Source organism: Corylus avellana, chromosome 2 (genome assembly GCF_965113065.1).
Source record: "Corylus avellana chromosome 2, dhCorAvel1.hap1.2, whole genome shotgun sequence".
Taxonomy (NCBI): Eukaryota; Viridiplantae; Streptophyta; class Magnoliopsida; order Fagales; family Betulaceae; genus Corylus; species Corylus avellana.
Genome location: NC_142491.1, coordinates 6,527,523 through 6,542,719, shown reverse-complemented (window position 1 = coordinate 6,542,719; position 15,197 = coordinate 6,527,523). Strand labels below are relative to the sequence as shown.

The 15,197-nt window shown below is 33.8% G+C and overlaps 1 protein-coding gene and 1 non-coding gene across 2 annotated transcripts; both read left to right on the top strand.

Moving 5' to 3' along the window:
• Nucleotides 1–2,272: 2,272 nt before the first annotated feature.
• TRNAR-ACG (transfer RNA arginine (anticodon ACG)) lies at nucleotides 2,273–2,345 on the top strand. Its single transcript has one exon. It is a non-coding gene; the product is annotated as a tRNA-Arg (tRNA).
• Nucleotides 2,346–4,412: 2,067 nt separating this feature from the next.
• LOC132163958 (agglutinin-like protein) lies at nucleotides 4,413–14,167 on the top strand. Its single transcript, XM_059574349.2, has 9 exons — nucleotides 4,413–4,693; nucleotides 8,245–8,587; nucleotides 8,709–8,835; nucleotides 9,413–9,731; nucleotides 9,820–9,909; nucleotides 10,718–11,443; nucleotides 11,529–11,686; nucleotides 13,281–13,676; nucleotides 13,775–14,167. Exons 1-8 carry the CDS (start codon nucleotides 4,670–4,672, stop codon nucleotides 13,645–13,647), a joined length of 2,154 nt encoding a protein of 717 aa, XP_059430332.2. The 5' UTR covers nucleotides 4,413–4,669; the 3' UTR covers nucleotides 13,648–13,676; nucleotides 13,775–14,167.
• The last annotated feature ends 1,030 nt before the right edge of the window (nucleotides 14,168–15,197 follow it).

Genomic DNA, 15,197 nt, shown 5'->3' with positions numbered 1-15,197 from the left:
ATTGGTGATAAGTCGTTGAAAAACCGACGGCCTTTGAGAGATTTGGGACACTTTCATACTCAAGTATTAGAGTGTTTGAAAGAATAAGTGAATAGAGAGACTTTGAGAGAGCGTAATGGATATAATTTTTTTTCATTTTTTTTTTTTTTTTCAAATAAGGGAAACCAAGGCACGGGAAAGCGTAATTAGGCATTTGATAAAGTTTTTTTTTCAAATTAAGTTATTAAAGTTTTTTTTTTTTTTTTTTTTTTGATGTAGGTTATTAAATTGGTATTTATTTTTAGAATATGTAATTCTTACATATATTTTTAATAGGATTAAGGGACATGCGATTATCACGTGCATATTAAAGATGCAAGTAAGAATCGTATGCTCTAAGAATATATGTTAATTTAATTTTTTTTTCAACCCAGTTTTTTTTTTAAAAAAAAAAAAAAATTGTCCTTAAACATTTAGGTTTGCTTAATTACAATGAAATTGGAATATTAATTAAAAATAAAAGGGGATCTTTGAAGATGATCATCCATAAAGGTTCATTTATGGTGCTTGATGACACACTTACACTACAACAAAACTGGGGATTTAGTGACATGTCTATAGTGTATGTGTTTTTTTTATTATTATTTTTTTTTTATTTTTATCAAATGGATTTAGTGACATGTCTACAATGTAGATTTTTTTCAAATGTCATCAATTGGTGACGTGTTAAACTTGGCACGTCACCAAAAAAAAAAAAAGTGACAACGTGTCAAAAACATCACGTCACCAATTCAAATTATTCAATTTCACACATCACTAAAGTCCTTTTCTAATCGCATGATTTTTGACCTGCCAATCACGTCGCTATTGATACGTCACCACCCCATTAGTGATGTTTTTGGGCCTTAACAAGTCACTAATGGGTAGTCATTAAAAATCAAATTTTTTGTATTGTTAATAATATTTTGAATAAGTAATGCTATATAGCACACCATCATTTCATCACTATTTCACTATGGTTATGTAGTCTTGTCAATTCACTCTTAGATTAGTCATCTTTAAAAGAAAATGAAAAAATAAAAATAATCAATGATGGATTGACAATGCAACGTCGGCATAGTGACACTACAAAAAAATGCTCAAATAGTGACACCTTAATAGTGTCACTATTTGAGCGTCATGTTTTTTTTTTTTTTTTTTCTAACCAAAAAAAGTCACTTTTTAAAAGGCAACGCCTAGAATGCGATGCTTCAACGTCATCAAAATATAGGGGGTCGCATGAGATAGTAGTGTGGTATATATCATTACTTATATTGAATTATTTTTTAACTCAATATCCTAACCAACTCAAATGGGAAGAAGCATCTTTTTCTTAATTGTGCAGCTAACATAAGAGACGAGGTTTTCTTTTTAAATTGGATTTGAGAAATTTATTTATTCTATTAAATTAATATTTGTCTCTAGAACACGTGATTATCACATATATTTTCTAAAAATGAATGAGTGAAATACATGTTACGTTAATCTTATTAAAAATATATATAAAAATCACGTTCTCTAAGAACAAATATCAATTTAGTAAATTAAACATTAGAGACATCAATCATTCAATTGTTTACAAACTCCATTAGTGAGATGGGTGTGAATAAGTGAAAAGAAAATTATTTGATAATCGTGGTTTCATCAATACAATTGGCCCAGCTGCTCGTTATATGCAGGCCGTATTTGGTGCTCTCTGCTTGGTGTTTTTTCGGCCTAATAATATTGGGTAGGTCAAAGGTTGGTAAAGCTGGTTTATGGATTTCATCACTTTTTTTTTTTTTTTTTTTAAAGGCGAAATCATGATTTTTTTTATTGGGGAAAGCCAAAACATGAACGAAGGCCAAGCTTAATTTTTACTAGCCAAAATATATATATATATATATATATATATAAGAAAATTTTCATACCGTATGCCCTAGAAGTATTGACTTTGTTTGATAAAAGAATTTCCCTTCTCTCTTTTGTTTCTTTTATCAAAACATAAAACGTTCAAAAACTACTTTCATTTTTATATTACATTGAAACGTTTTTTCAAATAAAAAATAAAAAGTATGTTCTAAAAAGCATGAACAAACGTGAGAATATCACTAGAAATTGGCTTAAAAACAAACATATAATTAGGAGTTCACAAAATTCTTACTGATCTTGGCTGAAGGCCTGAGACTGGTTGTATAATCGGATGTAGACAAATAAGGCAGAATTAGATTATAAATGGATTTGATCAAAAAATTTAAGTTATTGTCACAACAGCGACTCCATGGCCCAATGGATAAGGCGCTGGTCTACGAAACCAGAGATTCTGGGTTCGATCCCCAGTGGAGTCGTCTCCTTTTTTGTTTTTTTTTTTCCTTGCACCAAACAATCTGTAAAGTGTCACAGACTAATAGCCCAAAAAGAGCCTGAGAAAAAAAAAAAAAAGTGGGCCGAGCCCAAAAGAAAAACCACATTGAATAAAATATATATATTTTTGTTTTGATTTAATTAAAATATATATTTAAATGTTCCTCCTGCTGCAAAGTGTTCACTACATTTTTTTTTTTTTTGGAACCAAAGTGTTCACTACCTAATAATTAAAGTATGTAAACATTGAATACTCATATTTTACCCTATGATGTAGGTGCATCTATGCTTTATCATAAAAAGAAAAAGAACACTCCATCAGTCCATCATTATGAAGTATGATAATGTATTGAGGTGTAAAGCTTTCTAGTTCTCAAATTCTCTCCCGTTCAAGTAAAATAGTTATTTTATAGCTTAATTTAGATTTCACAGATTTAAAAGTATAAATATTGTCACATCATTTAAAATTTTAAAATAATTTAGATGCGACAAAACAAAATCTTAACCGTAAAATAGATTTTCTTATTTGAGGCTATACAAAATTAGAAGTTAACACTTACATAATTGCCAAGTGCCCTCAGTTTAAAAAATCCTCACCTCCCACCCCTTGAAGTTGTTTGGTAGCAATGACTTTTTAAAATTTTTGGAGAAAATGTAAATACATTAGGACAATTTTTTCTCCTAATTTAGTCTACAAAATTGTATTGTGTCTTTTAACTTAGACCACGTGAGAAACACTTCTTTTTTTTTTTCTTTTTTTTTAATAATAATAAAATATATTAAAAATGCTTGAATTTTTTATATTTTTCTCCAAACTAGGTCTAAAGAAATTGAATTTTATATAATATATTATATTTGTCTTTTGATATTTTTATAGAAAAATGTTACACAGAATCCTAAATGCTTACTATAAAGTACTGATTAAGTGATGAGACTGAAAATAATAGAAAATAATAAGCATAAAGTACATATGTCATTATGATTAGAATCACAATAGTCTCTTTTACTCTTTTTGTCTAATCTCTCACTTTCTTTTCCCATCAAGATTTCTATAACAATTTTCATTTGATTTGATTTTTTTAATCCTTCCGTGAAAAATGAGTAGAAAGGAAATATTTGAGGTTCACTAAGAAAAACACCCTTTTGGCCTCGGTCAATAGAATATGATCATTTTCGTTTCAAGTGAAAATATAGAAAATTTATTTCACGGTCAAGATTTTGTTTTGTTACATCATTCATTCAAAATTTTAAAATGACATAACAACATATATAACATTAAATTTGTAAAATATAATTTGGACCATAACATGAATCATTTCCATTTCATTTGAAATTGAGAGAATCATGATTATTGGATGGCCAATTTTTTTCATTTGAATTTGCTTAACTAAATGTTAAATCAATTATGATTGAGAAAAAAGAATATGAGTAATGCTACACACTGCACTTTTATTCTACTTTACTAATATGACATTGTTAATCAGTATTTGATTTCTAATCCAAGAGCTGATTGCAATATCATATGATTCATAATTTCATATCAACATTAAAAAAAAAAAAAAAAAAAAAAAAAAAAAAAAAAACAATTGTGTCAATATATAATATTTCTCAAAGAAAGAATAAAGGTAGGATTATAGGGTCTAAGCCAAAGTCAAAAGAAAAATCACGAGCATGGGCACAAAGGCACAATCACCCACATAAATAATCACAAAAAACCAACCCTAGTGTCCAAACAACTTGGATAAACATTGCACTCAACGCAGCACTCTCGGCCCACTATCGGCCCACCTGAGAGCGACCTCCAAAACCACCTCCACCACGATCGAGATCCACCCATGGGGCCCACCACCCAAATGAAACCCAAATGAAATGAAATTCAAATCTGTGTTCGCCCAATCACGTTTAAGCATTAGATCGCCTTCTCCTAACCACAAATTCAGATACGCATTAACACGTGTCGCACAGTCGACCAATCACGACGCACGTGACATCACGTGCTCGGTGGCCCCACCACTACCATTTTTTCTGACTCTGTGACTCTTTGGAAAACTCCATTTTACTGTGAAAAAACATCTTAGCTTGCCGTTTGAAAGAACAACAAATTTACAGAAAGTACAAGGCAAGTTCTTTGCCTGTTGTTGGTTGCCTGTGTTCGGTTTCTGTAGGCTCTGCACGTGGCTTTGGTCTGGAAATTTGATGCTATCTCTGTAATTTTCTTTCTGGGGGACTTGGCAAATGTGCAAGACAATCAACGTGCGAGGCTATGAATTGGGTATTGGAATAGAGATTTTCTCCGGGATTTTCAGCAATGTTTGATTGGAACGACGAAGAGGTAACCCAATTCTTTTTTTCTTTTTTCTTTTTTTTTTTTTAAAAAAAAAAAAAGAAAAAAGAAAATTTCAAAGTCCCAGATTTTTTATTTGTTTATCTATGCACATGTGTTGGTTCTTCTTGTGTGAGTGTTGAAATGACTGTATGTATGAGAATTTGAGCTTGAGATGTGAACTTTCTCTCTGGGTTATGTTCAGATTGTTGTGTTCTTGTTGTGGAATGGTCTCTTTCTTTTTTTTTTTTTTTTCTTTTTTTTTTTTTTTTTTAATTTTCCTAATATTTGTGAATTTGTGTGGTACTGCTGAAATAGATTTGGTTGTTGTTTGTTCAACGAATTAACACAAAGTTCTAAATGCGTTTATGTTCTATTAAAAAGTTCATTGTTTGCTAAAAGGAATTAGAAAATTTGCAGAATTATGCCCCTTTTAGCTACTGCCGAAAACTTTGAATAGTAAATAGTCAAGCAAAAATCCATTGGATTTTTTTTTTTTTTTTTTTTTCATTTTTAGATTTTTCTTTATATTTAGTAAAATTTTAAACGAAAGAATCCACATAGATGTTCACCAAATTAATAGGGCGAGAAGCCGAGAATAGCGTCAGAAACTAAAACATTAGGTGGTGCTGCTTGTTGAAGAGATTGAATGTGGGGAATGTTACAATGGTGTGAACTTGTCCGTCTCTTGGAAATAGAATCGCGATTTCACTTGACTTTAAGACAGTAATGAGTTTCTCTTAGGTTTAAATGGTATTTCAATGTGAAAAATAGGAGTTGAAGTTAGTTTGTATGGTGCAGGGAAGAGTCCTTTGATGGAGTGAAAGCGTCATGAAAGAACAAGGATTGGCTGGACTGGAGAAATAGAATTTCTGAAAGTGATATTCCAATAAAAAAAGAAATTTATTAATTATCAGAAGAAATCTCATATGGAATATTGCACTAAGTGGAATCATAGGGAACATATTGAGCTTTGGTGTTTTTAGGGACAAAAAGACTTGACCAAGACGCACCCGATGGTGTAATAGAATATTCTTGCATCAGTACTGACATCACTGTCTCCACAACCACTGCCATTCCTTAAGGAAGTTCATTGTATCTTCAGATCAGACTCTGAGGTTGTGTTTTTTCCTTCTTTCTTTGTTTATTTGATGGATTCCAAGGATTCAACACGTTGATCTAAGGGAAAAAGAGACAGGAAGAGAGGAGGGTCCTAAAAAGCAACTGGGAAGAGATAATGAACAGAAGAGGGGCGGGAAGAAAGGAGGGTGATATCTTCTTCTCCATTTACTTTTCCCTACAGTTTCCCAACTTGGTGTCTTTCCATTTTCCACAACAATGGCTTTAGCCATTTGTATGCTTTATTGCTTCCCACTATGTCTAACCTCCAAGCCTTTAACCCATCTTTTCTCGCATCAGTTTCATTGGGATTTGCAGCCACATCTGTCTCTTTTATCTCTTTACTATTGATTCACTTGTTGTGTTCTTAAGGCATTTGACATCTCTATGCCTAAGTTCAATACAGCAAATGCACATATAGGTCTCCATTGTATGCTCAAAAACTTCCCCCAAATTTCACACTAGAGCATATCTCTAGTTTTGATTGCATTAAAGATCTCTTCTATTTCCTATACATAAATTGCTTCCATGGCTGTCCATTGGTTATTCAAGATTCATGCCACTGTTTTCTTTCTTCCTGTTGTCTTTGGAAAATCTTACCTAATTTTGAATAAAGCTAGTGTCATCAGTTCTTCTAAGTAAAAAAGTTTATCACACCTTTATCCTGTTCGTCTGAATAACAAATTTCATCAAACCTTTATCCTGTTCATCCGAACGGCAAATTTTCCTTAAACCCCTCCATACAACCACTTTTACCCTAGACACCATCTATCTTCAATTTCTTATGTTGTTGAACAAAGTTCTCTAATACATGCTGATGAGGTTTATCATTAAAATGAATCCCAGATTAGCAATTTTCTGGTCTATCTAGCCACGGGGCACCATGGGGTCTTCCATAGGTTGGGGAGCATTGCGTCTAATGTGAAGCATACAGTAGGAGAGGAATGATAGGGTCTTCCAACTTCCAAGGCAAGGGCAAGTTGACAGGGTCATCATAATGAGTTTCATTGAGACCTTATTTGATTAGGACTTGGTTCATCTTTCTTTTGGAGTTTTGGTTCTTTTTCAGATTCATTGACATCCTCAATTTCAGGACAAGATTTGTTGTTATTCTTCTTCTATTTTCTTTCTTTTTACTTTCTTTAGTGGTTCCCTTTTGTATCTGTCCTATGTACTTATGCCCGTCTGGCGCTTATAAATTTATTTATGAAAAAAAAAAATGGAAAGTTACCTTCCAACAACCCAAATTCACCAAATGCTAATTTTTTTTTTTCCTGATACTTATACAGATAAGTTTGGCTTGAATCATGGTGAATATTAAGACTTTATTAATGTCCACAATGTTTTACAGAAATAATTCCATACGATATGTGAAATTGCTCTTCCGTTCCCTTAATATTAATTATTGTAAAAAGATCCAATTCTTCAGTTAATACTATTTTCTTTGGTTTTGCTAGGCTCTTCAGTTAATACTATCTTTATAAAATGTGTTTTCACCACCATAGTCAATGGCCCATGGGGATGATTTTTTAGTGCAGGGTCCTCTCTCACCTTGGTAGTAGCTTGGATCGTACTTTTTTAAGTATGCTTAAAAAGTGCTCCTTCAAACAGCATGCAATATCACACTTTTGAACCATGCCTTTCTGGAGGTTTTTGAATTTTGATCTTTGAAAACATAAACAACTTTTAACACCAGCCATGTTTTTTCAATGTCCAACTAAAAATTTGAGGTCCACATTTTTAGTTACGATTATTATTTAAGTTCCTGTTGGTACCCACTGAGAAAGATTAGAACTCCAGAGGGTTTTATGATACTTAATCTGAACCAATAGATAGGTTATAGAAAATCTTGCCCTAAAGATTTTTTTTATTATTAATATTTTATAAGTGAGAATGCCCTAAAGAAATTATTTTCTGAGAGACGCCAAAGGTGAAAGATGTGTTACTCTTGTATCTGGCATATATCGTAAAATACATTTGTCACTGAAAAATGAGATCATTGCAAAAACTGGGGCACCATCATCATCATTCCCATTTCGTACTAAAAGTCGAACTGCCACTTCACATGTAATCTTAAAAGTGACACTGTTGGTGTCATGACTCTTTTTAGATATAGCCCCATTTGGCATGATCGAGTTGCAGCTTCACTCGTCATGTAATACGAAGTGGACCTATTAATTCTAGATATGACAACACAGCATAAGTATTTTAGATCCTGTCACCATCTTCTACTTTGTTGGTCGTGAAGTATTGTATACTTATGCTCTAGTATAGCCTTTTGCTGCACTTTTTGTTTTTGCTTGCACAAATACAGCACTGCTCGCATAAAGTTTTGTTTACTCTTCAATTATTTATTCTATAAACTGCTCAAATAATTTGTATCTGTTTAGATGACATTGTTATTCTTGTCATGGTGATGCTTAAACTACGTATAATTTCAGCTTTCAAATATAATATGGGGTGAGGGTGCTGAGAGTGGTGACCATATTGTGCCTTATCCTGAGGCAAGTGAAGATTATCGCAACAAGAAAGAATGGAACCAAGACGCTGCTAACATCAAGCCTACTGAGCAGAGGACAGCGGGGTCTAAAATTGGTTTACATGGAAGGAAGCTGGAGAGCAGCTCTGACCTTGACAACAATGAAGATATTACTACTTCAGGATTTGGCATGGATTCGTGGCCTGATTTGTCCTTATCTAGTGCTGCCAAAACTGATCAGGATTCCATGGGTACTGAAGTATCTAACAACTTAACTGAAAGTAGCAAATATAATTCATCGAGAGGTAGTAAAAATATCAATTATTGGAATAAATTCTATGCGTGTGTGTGTGTACCCAACCGACAGACGGGGCATAGTTTGTAATTTGATCTTATCATTTCTAATGTAATTTATTTTGAAAGCAGGGACAGCTCAACATGATAAAGATGCTGAAATTTTTCAAAATACCCATGAAGGTAAAGAACAAGGTGATTTGGTTGACTATGACTGGGTTAACATTGGAAGCTTTGATGATCTCGATCGAATTTTTAGGTAATTGAAGATATCTGTTTCTTTCTTATCAAGACATTGTCTTGAAAATGTCCTGATAAGAGGATTTTTATTTTCCTCTCTTTTTTCTTTTCCGAACTTGACAAATGACCATGCTGCAGAAAATTATGTTACTAACGTTATCTAACAAAACGTGAGAATTTTCCAAATGTCATGGCCCCCTCATTTGCCTCAAATCATCCAAGTTCTTTAGCCGTAGAAATGAAAACAATAGAAGTTGAAATATAGAAATTAATGTGACAGTTTTTCTTGCTTGGATTCTTTTTTTCTTCCAAAAAGTGGAACTATTGTTAAAAGTTCATTCAACTGATTCAATATCGATTTTTTTTTTTTTTCAATTTTATAATTGGTGTTTTCTGTTTCTTGGAGTTTGTAACATAATGGCTTAAGCTAAAAGTGCAACTGATCAATAAAAACATTTGACGGAAGAGCATGGAGAGCTTGGTTAACTGTGAAAAGATTCATAATGTTCCTTTACTTATTTTTCCTTTATTATTTTCCTCTTTCACTTGTATTCTATCCATCTGACTCAATATCCTCACAAGTGATGATTTTGCAGCAATGAAGACCCAATTTTTGGCAATGTGAGTCTTGGTGGTGCTGATGAGCTATGGTCTTCTTCTAAAGATGTAGCTAACTGCCCAGTAAAAATCTTCCCCACATCTGCGGATTCACCAAGTCTGGTGTCAGGAGAACTAAGGAATGCATCTGAGCAATTGGAAAATAAAACAGAATATTTGCAACACGATGACCTGTCATTTACTATTGACCACGGGGAAATCAATGATCTGGCACTTCATGATATGCAGAATGCACATGCAATCTCAGGTCATATGGAATATGCTGGAGGTAAAAGTAAGCCTATTGATAAGGAGCAGGTAATACAAGTTATTTTGCAGTGCAAAATGCTTTTCACTTAAACAAGTGAACCATAGAAATCACATTACTTTTGTTTGTCTCTTGCAGACAGATATCAACATGGTGGGGAAAATCTCTGCAACAACCTCTCGCCCAGCTGTTGAAAATGTTGTGAACACCAATGAGTTTATAAATAAGGTAAAGTTTCTTTTGAACTTCCAATTCAGCCTCATAATAGTATAGTACTTAACACCTAATCGAGCCTGCAATCCGCATTCAAGATTACTACTCAATTAATGTTCTCATAGGGTGGGCCTGCAAAATAATGTCAACTGACAATAGGCTTCCTAGTGAATATATTATATCATTTATGCTGCTTTACTAAATGTATTATCCAAGTGTTTTCTGAAACTAAGTGGAGATCTAGCATGGTGATTATAGTCGTCGAATTAGGTCCAAAGTTTCCTTTAGTTTGAATAAAAATCTGCATCTTCATGTAGCTTCAGCCAAATATGTGCTATATGATGATATTGCACGTTTGAGAAAGAACTGTTACCTGACTTAGTAGAATTTGGGTATTTGTGCAGTTTGAAAACATTCTGATGTAAAACAACCTAGAGTAGGCTGCCAAGTGCATGATGTTCATGATGTAGAGTGCCTGAAGTAGAGTCTTCATTTGGTTTCTTGTTAAGACTGGAAAAGTGCTATTAATTAGTACAGTAGGAACAGTAGTGCAATTTAGCTTGTAATATCCCCATGCTGGATTTTTTTTTTTTTTGTGGCTCAAACTAATTATTTCCATCTTAGGAAGGTGTATTCCTAATGTATAAGAATCGTGTTTTAATGCATGTCTTTATTTTTTTTTCTTTCTGCATGCCTGACATCATACGTTTTGATGACTGCAAGTTTTGTTTACATTTATGTTACTCAGATTAATTTCCAATTCTGTAATCCTTTTTTACCCGAAATGTCTGTCTACTGTTCTCATTTCTTATTCATATAACAGGCTTCTAAGCAAACAAAATTGTCGAAAGGTCGGAAAAAGCCAGAGGCGAAGAGTGAGCAGAAGACATTGCCACATTTGTATGGTACCTGGTCTCCATCAGGAAACTCGTCTAGACAATTTGAGAACCAAGTGGCTTCCTCCATGCTACAGTCTCCTCCCTCTTCAATGCTCAATCAACAGAGGCAGATTCCAGGACCCAGGTCTTTGCAATACCAGCATGTTGCCAATCCATTTGTGGCTCCAGCAGCATACGGGAATGTCACAAATACATATCCTACCATGCCTGTGCTTGCCCACATTCAGTCTGCTGAGCGTAAGCATCAACCTTTGCTTTCTGCTTATGAAGGTTCTCCAGGTGGTGCAAATCCTGTTAGCAAGTCAGTGAAAACTCCTGTGCAACGTCTGACCATGACACCTCAAGAAAAAATTGAAAAACTAAGGAGGCGGCAACAAATGCAGGCAATGTTTGCCATTCAGAAACAACAGAAACAATTCAGTAATCAAGTCCCATCTAGCAGTCATGCCATCACTCAAATAGGTCCCACAGATAGCCAAAATCAGCACTTTGAGGAGGCTGATCTTGAAGTTGAAGATATAAACGCTCTTCCTCCTCTGGATCCTAACTCACCTATCGAACAAGATGATTCCAATACAGTCCCTGTGGCAATTGATGATTATTCAGTGGAGGACACAATACTTTACAGGCTTCAAGATATTATTTCAAAGGTATGCTTGACTTGCAAGGGGATTGGTTTCCTCACAGAGTAAGTTGGACTAGTTACAAACTTATGATAACAATGTTTTGCTACAGTTGGACATGAAATTAAGACTTTGTATACGGGATAGCTTGTTCCGGTTGGCTCAAAGTGCAATGCAAAGGCATTATGCTAGTGATACAAGCAGTACCAACAAAAGTAGCAGGGATGAACATGAAGTCCTTGCAAAAGAAGAAATCAATAGTTGTAACAGGTTAGTACACCTAATACAGTTATCATGGTCTATATCTTCAAATTGGACACCTCTTTTTCCTTTTCTATACATAGAAACAGTTCAATTTAACTATCATGTACTTATGTTGTTGATGATTTTTTTAAAAAAAAAAAAAAAAAAAACAAAACAAAACAAAACAAAAAAACTAAAACTAAATTGGCTTATGAAATAAATATTATGAACCAAAGAATTCGATTTAGTGAACGTTACTGCTGCATTACTAACTAGGGTCAAAAGGAAAGGTAGACATCTGATGGAAAGGTGGTTGGTAATTTGACTTTGCTAAGAATGAGAAAAACTGTATATTCGCTAAGAGAAACTGTATATTCTTATTTCTCCCACTTTTGTTTTTCATTTGAATCTTTATTTCCCTTTATAGATAATTAGAATGATGATTACATAATGAAATTATTTAAGTCCTGATAAGATATCCTGATAACTCACCTACAGACAATGAGAAGTCTTGCCAATTTGCAGTTAATGAGAACTATTGGTATCTTGCATGCTCCTACCCCCATTGTTTATTAAAAACAATCATATTCTCATACTCATTCTATGTACCTCACCAATCCACATTTTAGGTGACATTTTTTATGGCCGGGTAGAAGAATTAGTCTTTTGATTACCTTATTAGAATGGAGAGAAAGTGATTGATATTGGAAGAAAATAAATGTACCAGTTTTAACTAAAACTATGGGCAAGATTTGTTAGATAATACAAAATTATTATTCAAGAAAGAGAAATTGAAAGAGAGCCATAGGCTTTATGTGCGTGTGTGAGTTTGGAGAGAGAGGGAGAGATGACTTATATGACCCATCAGTTATGTGCCCAAAAGTCAAGAAGCCTTGAGGCAGGAGACAAGCTTAGTCAGTATAAAAGTACAAGTTTGAATGATATTTACAAGAACACTTTAAGACGTTTTTTTAACTCGTTTTTTGTAGAAGTTGAATGTGACATATTCTGTACCTGGTTCCCCCACCAGTTTTCTGAAATAAACGCTTTAATGAATTCATTAATTGATTCCATCGTCTGCATCCTATGGTTCTTGCTCAAACACCTATTCTAAACTTTTGGTGAATCACATCTCTTTATTTACACTTGAGAGTTAAAATCTCCATTAAGTTTATGTTATTTGAGCATTGAAGAAGGTATTTGATAGAGAAGGTCCCACACTGGCTACTCGTGGACCCTAATACTTGTTCATGTACTAGTTGAATCTCTCCACCTTTTAGCTTAAATTCTTGGGTTGGATGCTCTAGAACAAAATTAGAGCCCAGTTTGTTTGTTACTGGACTCCATGTGCTTGGCTCATTTGCATCCATGTTTCTATATCTGTTGGATTACCACGTGGGATAAAGTGCTAGAGAAGGTACCATACTGGTGAGGTTATACCTTTGTACAAGTTCATTTACTAACTGGGCCTCTCCACCTTCCAGCTTAAGCTTTTTGGGTTGAATGCTTAAGAGTATCAACATTGCAGATTAGTTATGGTGTAGTTACAACCTTTTTGTGTTAGATGCCAAACTTATAATTATTTTGATATTTTCCTTACCTGAACCATATGGTATTGCAGGTATTCAGGGATGCCTGAGATAGAAACAGAGACCAATCCCATAGACCGAACTGTGGCTCATTTGCTCTTTCATAGGCCTTTGGAGTCGCCAGGAAAACATCCCGATACCCCTGAATCACCTATTTCCGCAAAGCTTCCGTGCGAACGCAAAGCAGCAGGCTTAGCGAACTTGCCAATGGGGTACTTGCTAGAGAGTTCAAAGAGTAAACATAACTTTCCTCACCAGGGATCTAACAATTCTTGCCCATTGGCTGAGTCCCAACATGCCGATCAGTTTAAAAGCAGTCCTTGCATAGACACTTCAGAGAACGCTTCAAACAATGAGCCTGCAGATGGTGGAGCTATGGAGGTTGAAGCCTCTAAATGAATGGAGATATTTTTCAGAATTCTATTAGGGTAATTCCTTCCTTCATCTCTTCCACACCTATTGATATGCTTTCCATGCATAAATATATGGATTTACTGGTAACCCCTCGGTTTTCTTTTATTGTCAGCCTTTGGGATCTTTATCAAGTTTGGATTGTGGAACCTCAAACATCATTATAATGGAAGACCCTAGAAAAATTGTGCCCGTGCATGTTTCAAGTAGTATGTTCAATATAACTATGTATCTCTGTTTGAAGGTTGACTGGTCTGTATCCTTATGGTGATGAATGTTGAGTGTGTGATTTAATATGTAATATGTCTGATGCGTGAAAGAGCGGTACTACTTAATATCTTTAAGTCTTGGCAGATACATACATGCCAATTATGTGACTTTGGCCACTAACTAATATTCTGAAAACTTCATTAAGAAATTGTTGTGCTGTATGCTTATCATAAACATAGTCTCTTATGATAAGATCTTGATTTTGTTAGGATTCTGAATATATGACTGGTTTTGGAGATTCTTTTTTTTGTAGTTTCACCCTGGTATTACTTAAAGTTCAATTAATATTTTAGGCTTATCCTTGGTCCAGGAAAGTATTCAAACAAAATTTGAATAACACCATTGCATTTCTTCCAAGTTGAAGACCATAACATGCTTTGTTCATATTGAGTTGCTTCTATATCTTCTGTGGCTCACACATTTTGCTTGTATATTCTTTTTTTCTTTATTGTGGTTGTGAATCGCTGTGACATAACTAGGGCAAATGCATGCTGGTTAGTTCTGCAAAATTATATGGAATGTCTTTTGATAGCATGCCACTTACAGTTGTCAGAAAGCATTATCTTTTGTTGATGGCTAGAAAAGAACTGCTTCATTTGGAAGCCAATAAGGCTTCGGTTCTTGTGCCAATTGATACCAATAAACTTTTAATACTGAAAGAAGCGTTCATAACATATGATATAAGTGATCAAGCTCATTCAAATTTCAGCTGTAAAAGGTTCAAAAATTCTTAACACATGTGAGGTAAAACCTCATAGCAAGTCATCAATTGAATTGATATAGGTTTGTAGAAAAAAAAAGAGTAAAGGACTAGTTTTCAGAGTCACGTAATTCTAGTTGTATAACCGTCTCTGGATTAATAAAGTCTTGTAAAAAAAATGATTAGTTAATTTTTTTGTCACATTATCTCAATTCTATAGTAATTTCAGATTAATAAAGGCTTGTAAAAATAAAAATAATTAATTAATTTTTACTGTTATAGTATCTCAGTCGTATAATACTAGTAATAGTCTTTTGATCAATTAAGAGCTTGCAAAAAAACAAAATCAAAAAATCAATACTTAATTTTCACTGCAATTTTAGCTCAGTGAGATTATTAATTAGATTGGGTTTATATATTTTCCTACATGCTGCATAGCATTTGCATGTGGGAATTAGCTTGTTTGATTTGGTATAATTATTTAAAATAGAGCAATATTACAAACTCAACTCTTATACAACCCATGTACAACTAGGGTGATGTGTTGTGTTTATAAATCATTGGATCA

Coding starts and splice junctions, on each gene's coding strand:
- LOC132163958 (XM_059574349.2), top strand. CDS start 4,670: ATGTTTGATTGGAACGACGAAGAG. Junction 8,588..8,708: donor CAAATATAATTCATCGAGAG/GTAGTAAAAATA, acceptor TTTTGAAAGCAG/GGACAGCTCAACATGATAAA. Junction 9,910..10,717: donor CCAATGAGTTTATAAATAAG/GTAAAGTTTCTT, acceptor TTCATATAACAG/GCTTCTAAGCAAACAAAATT.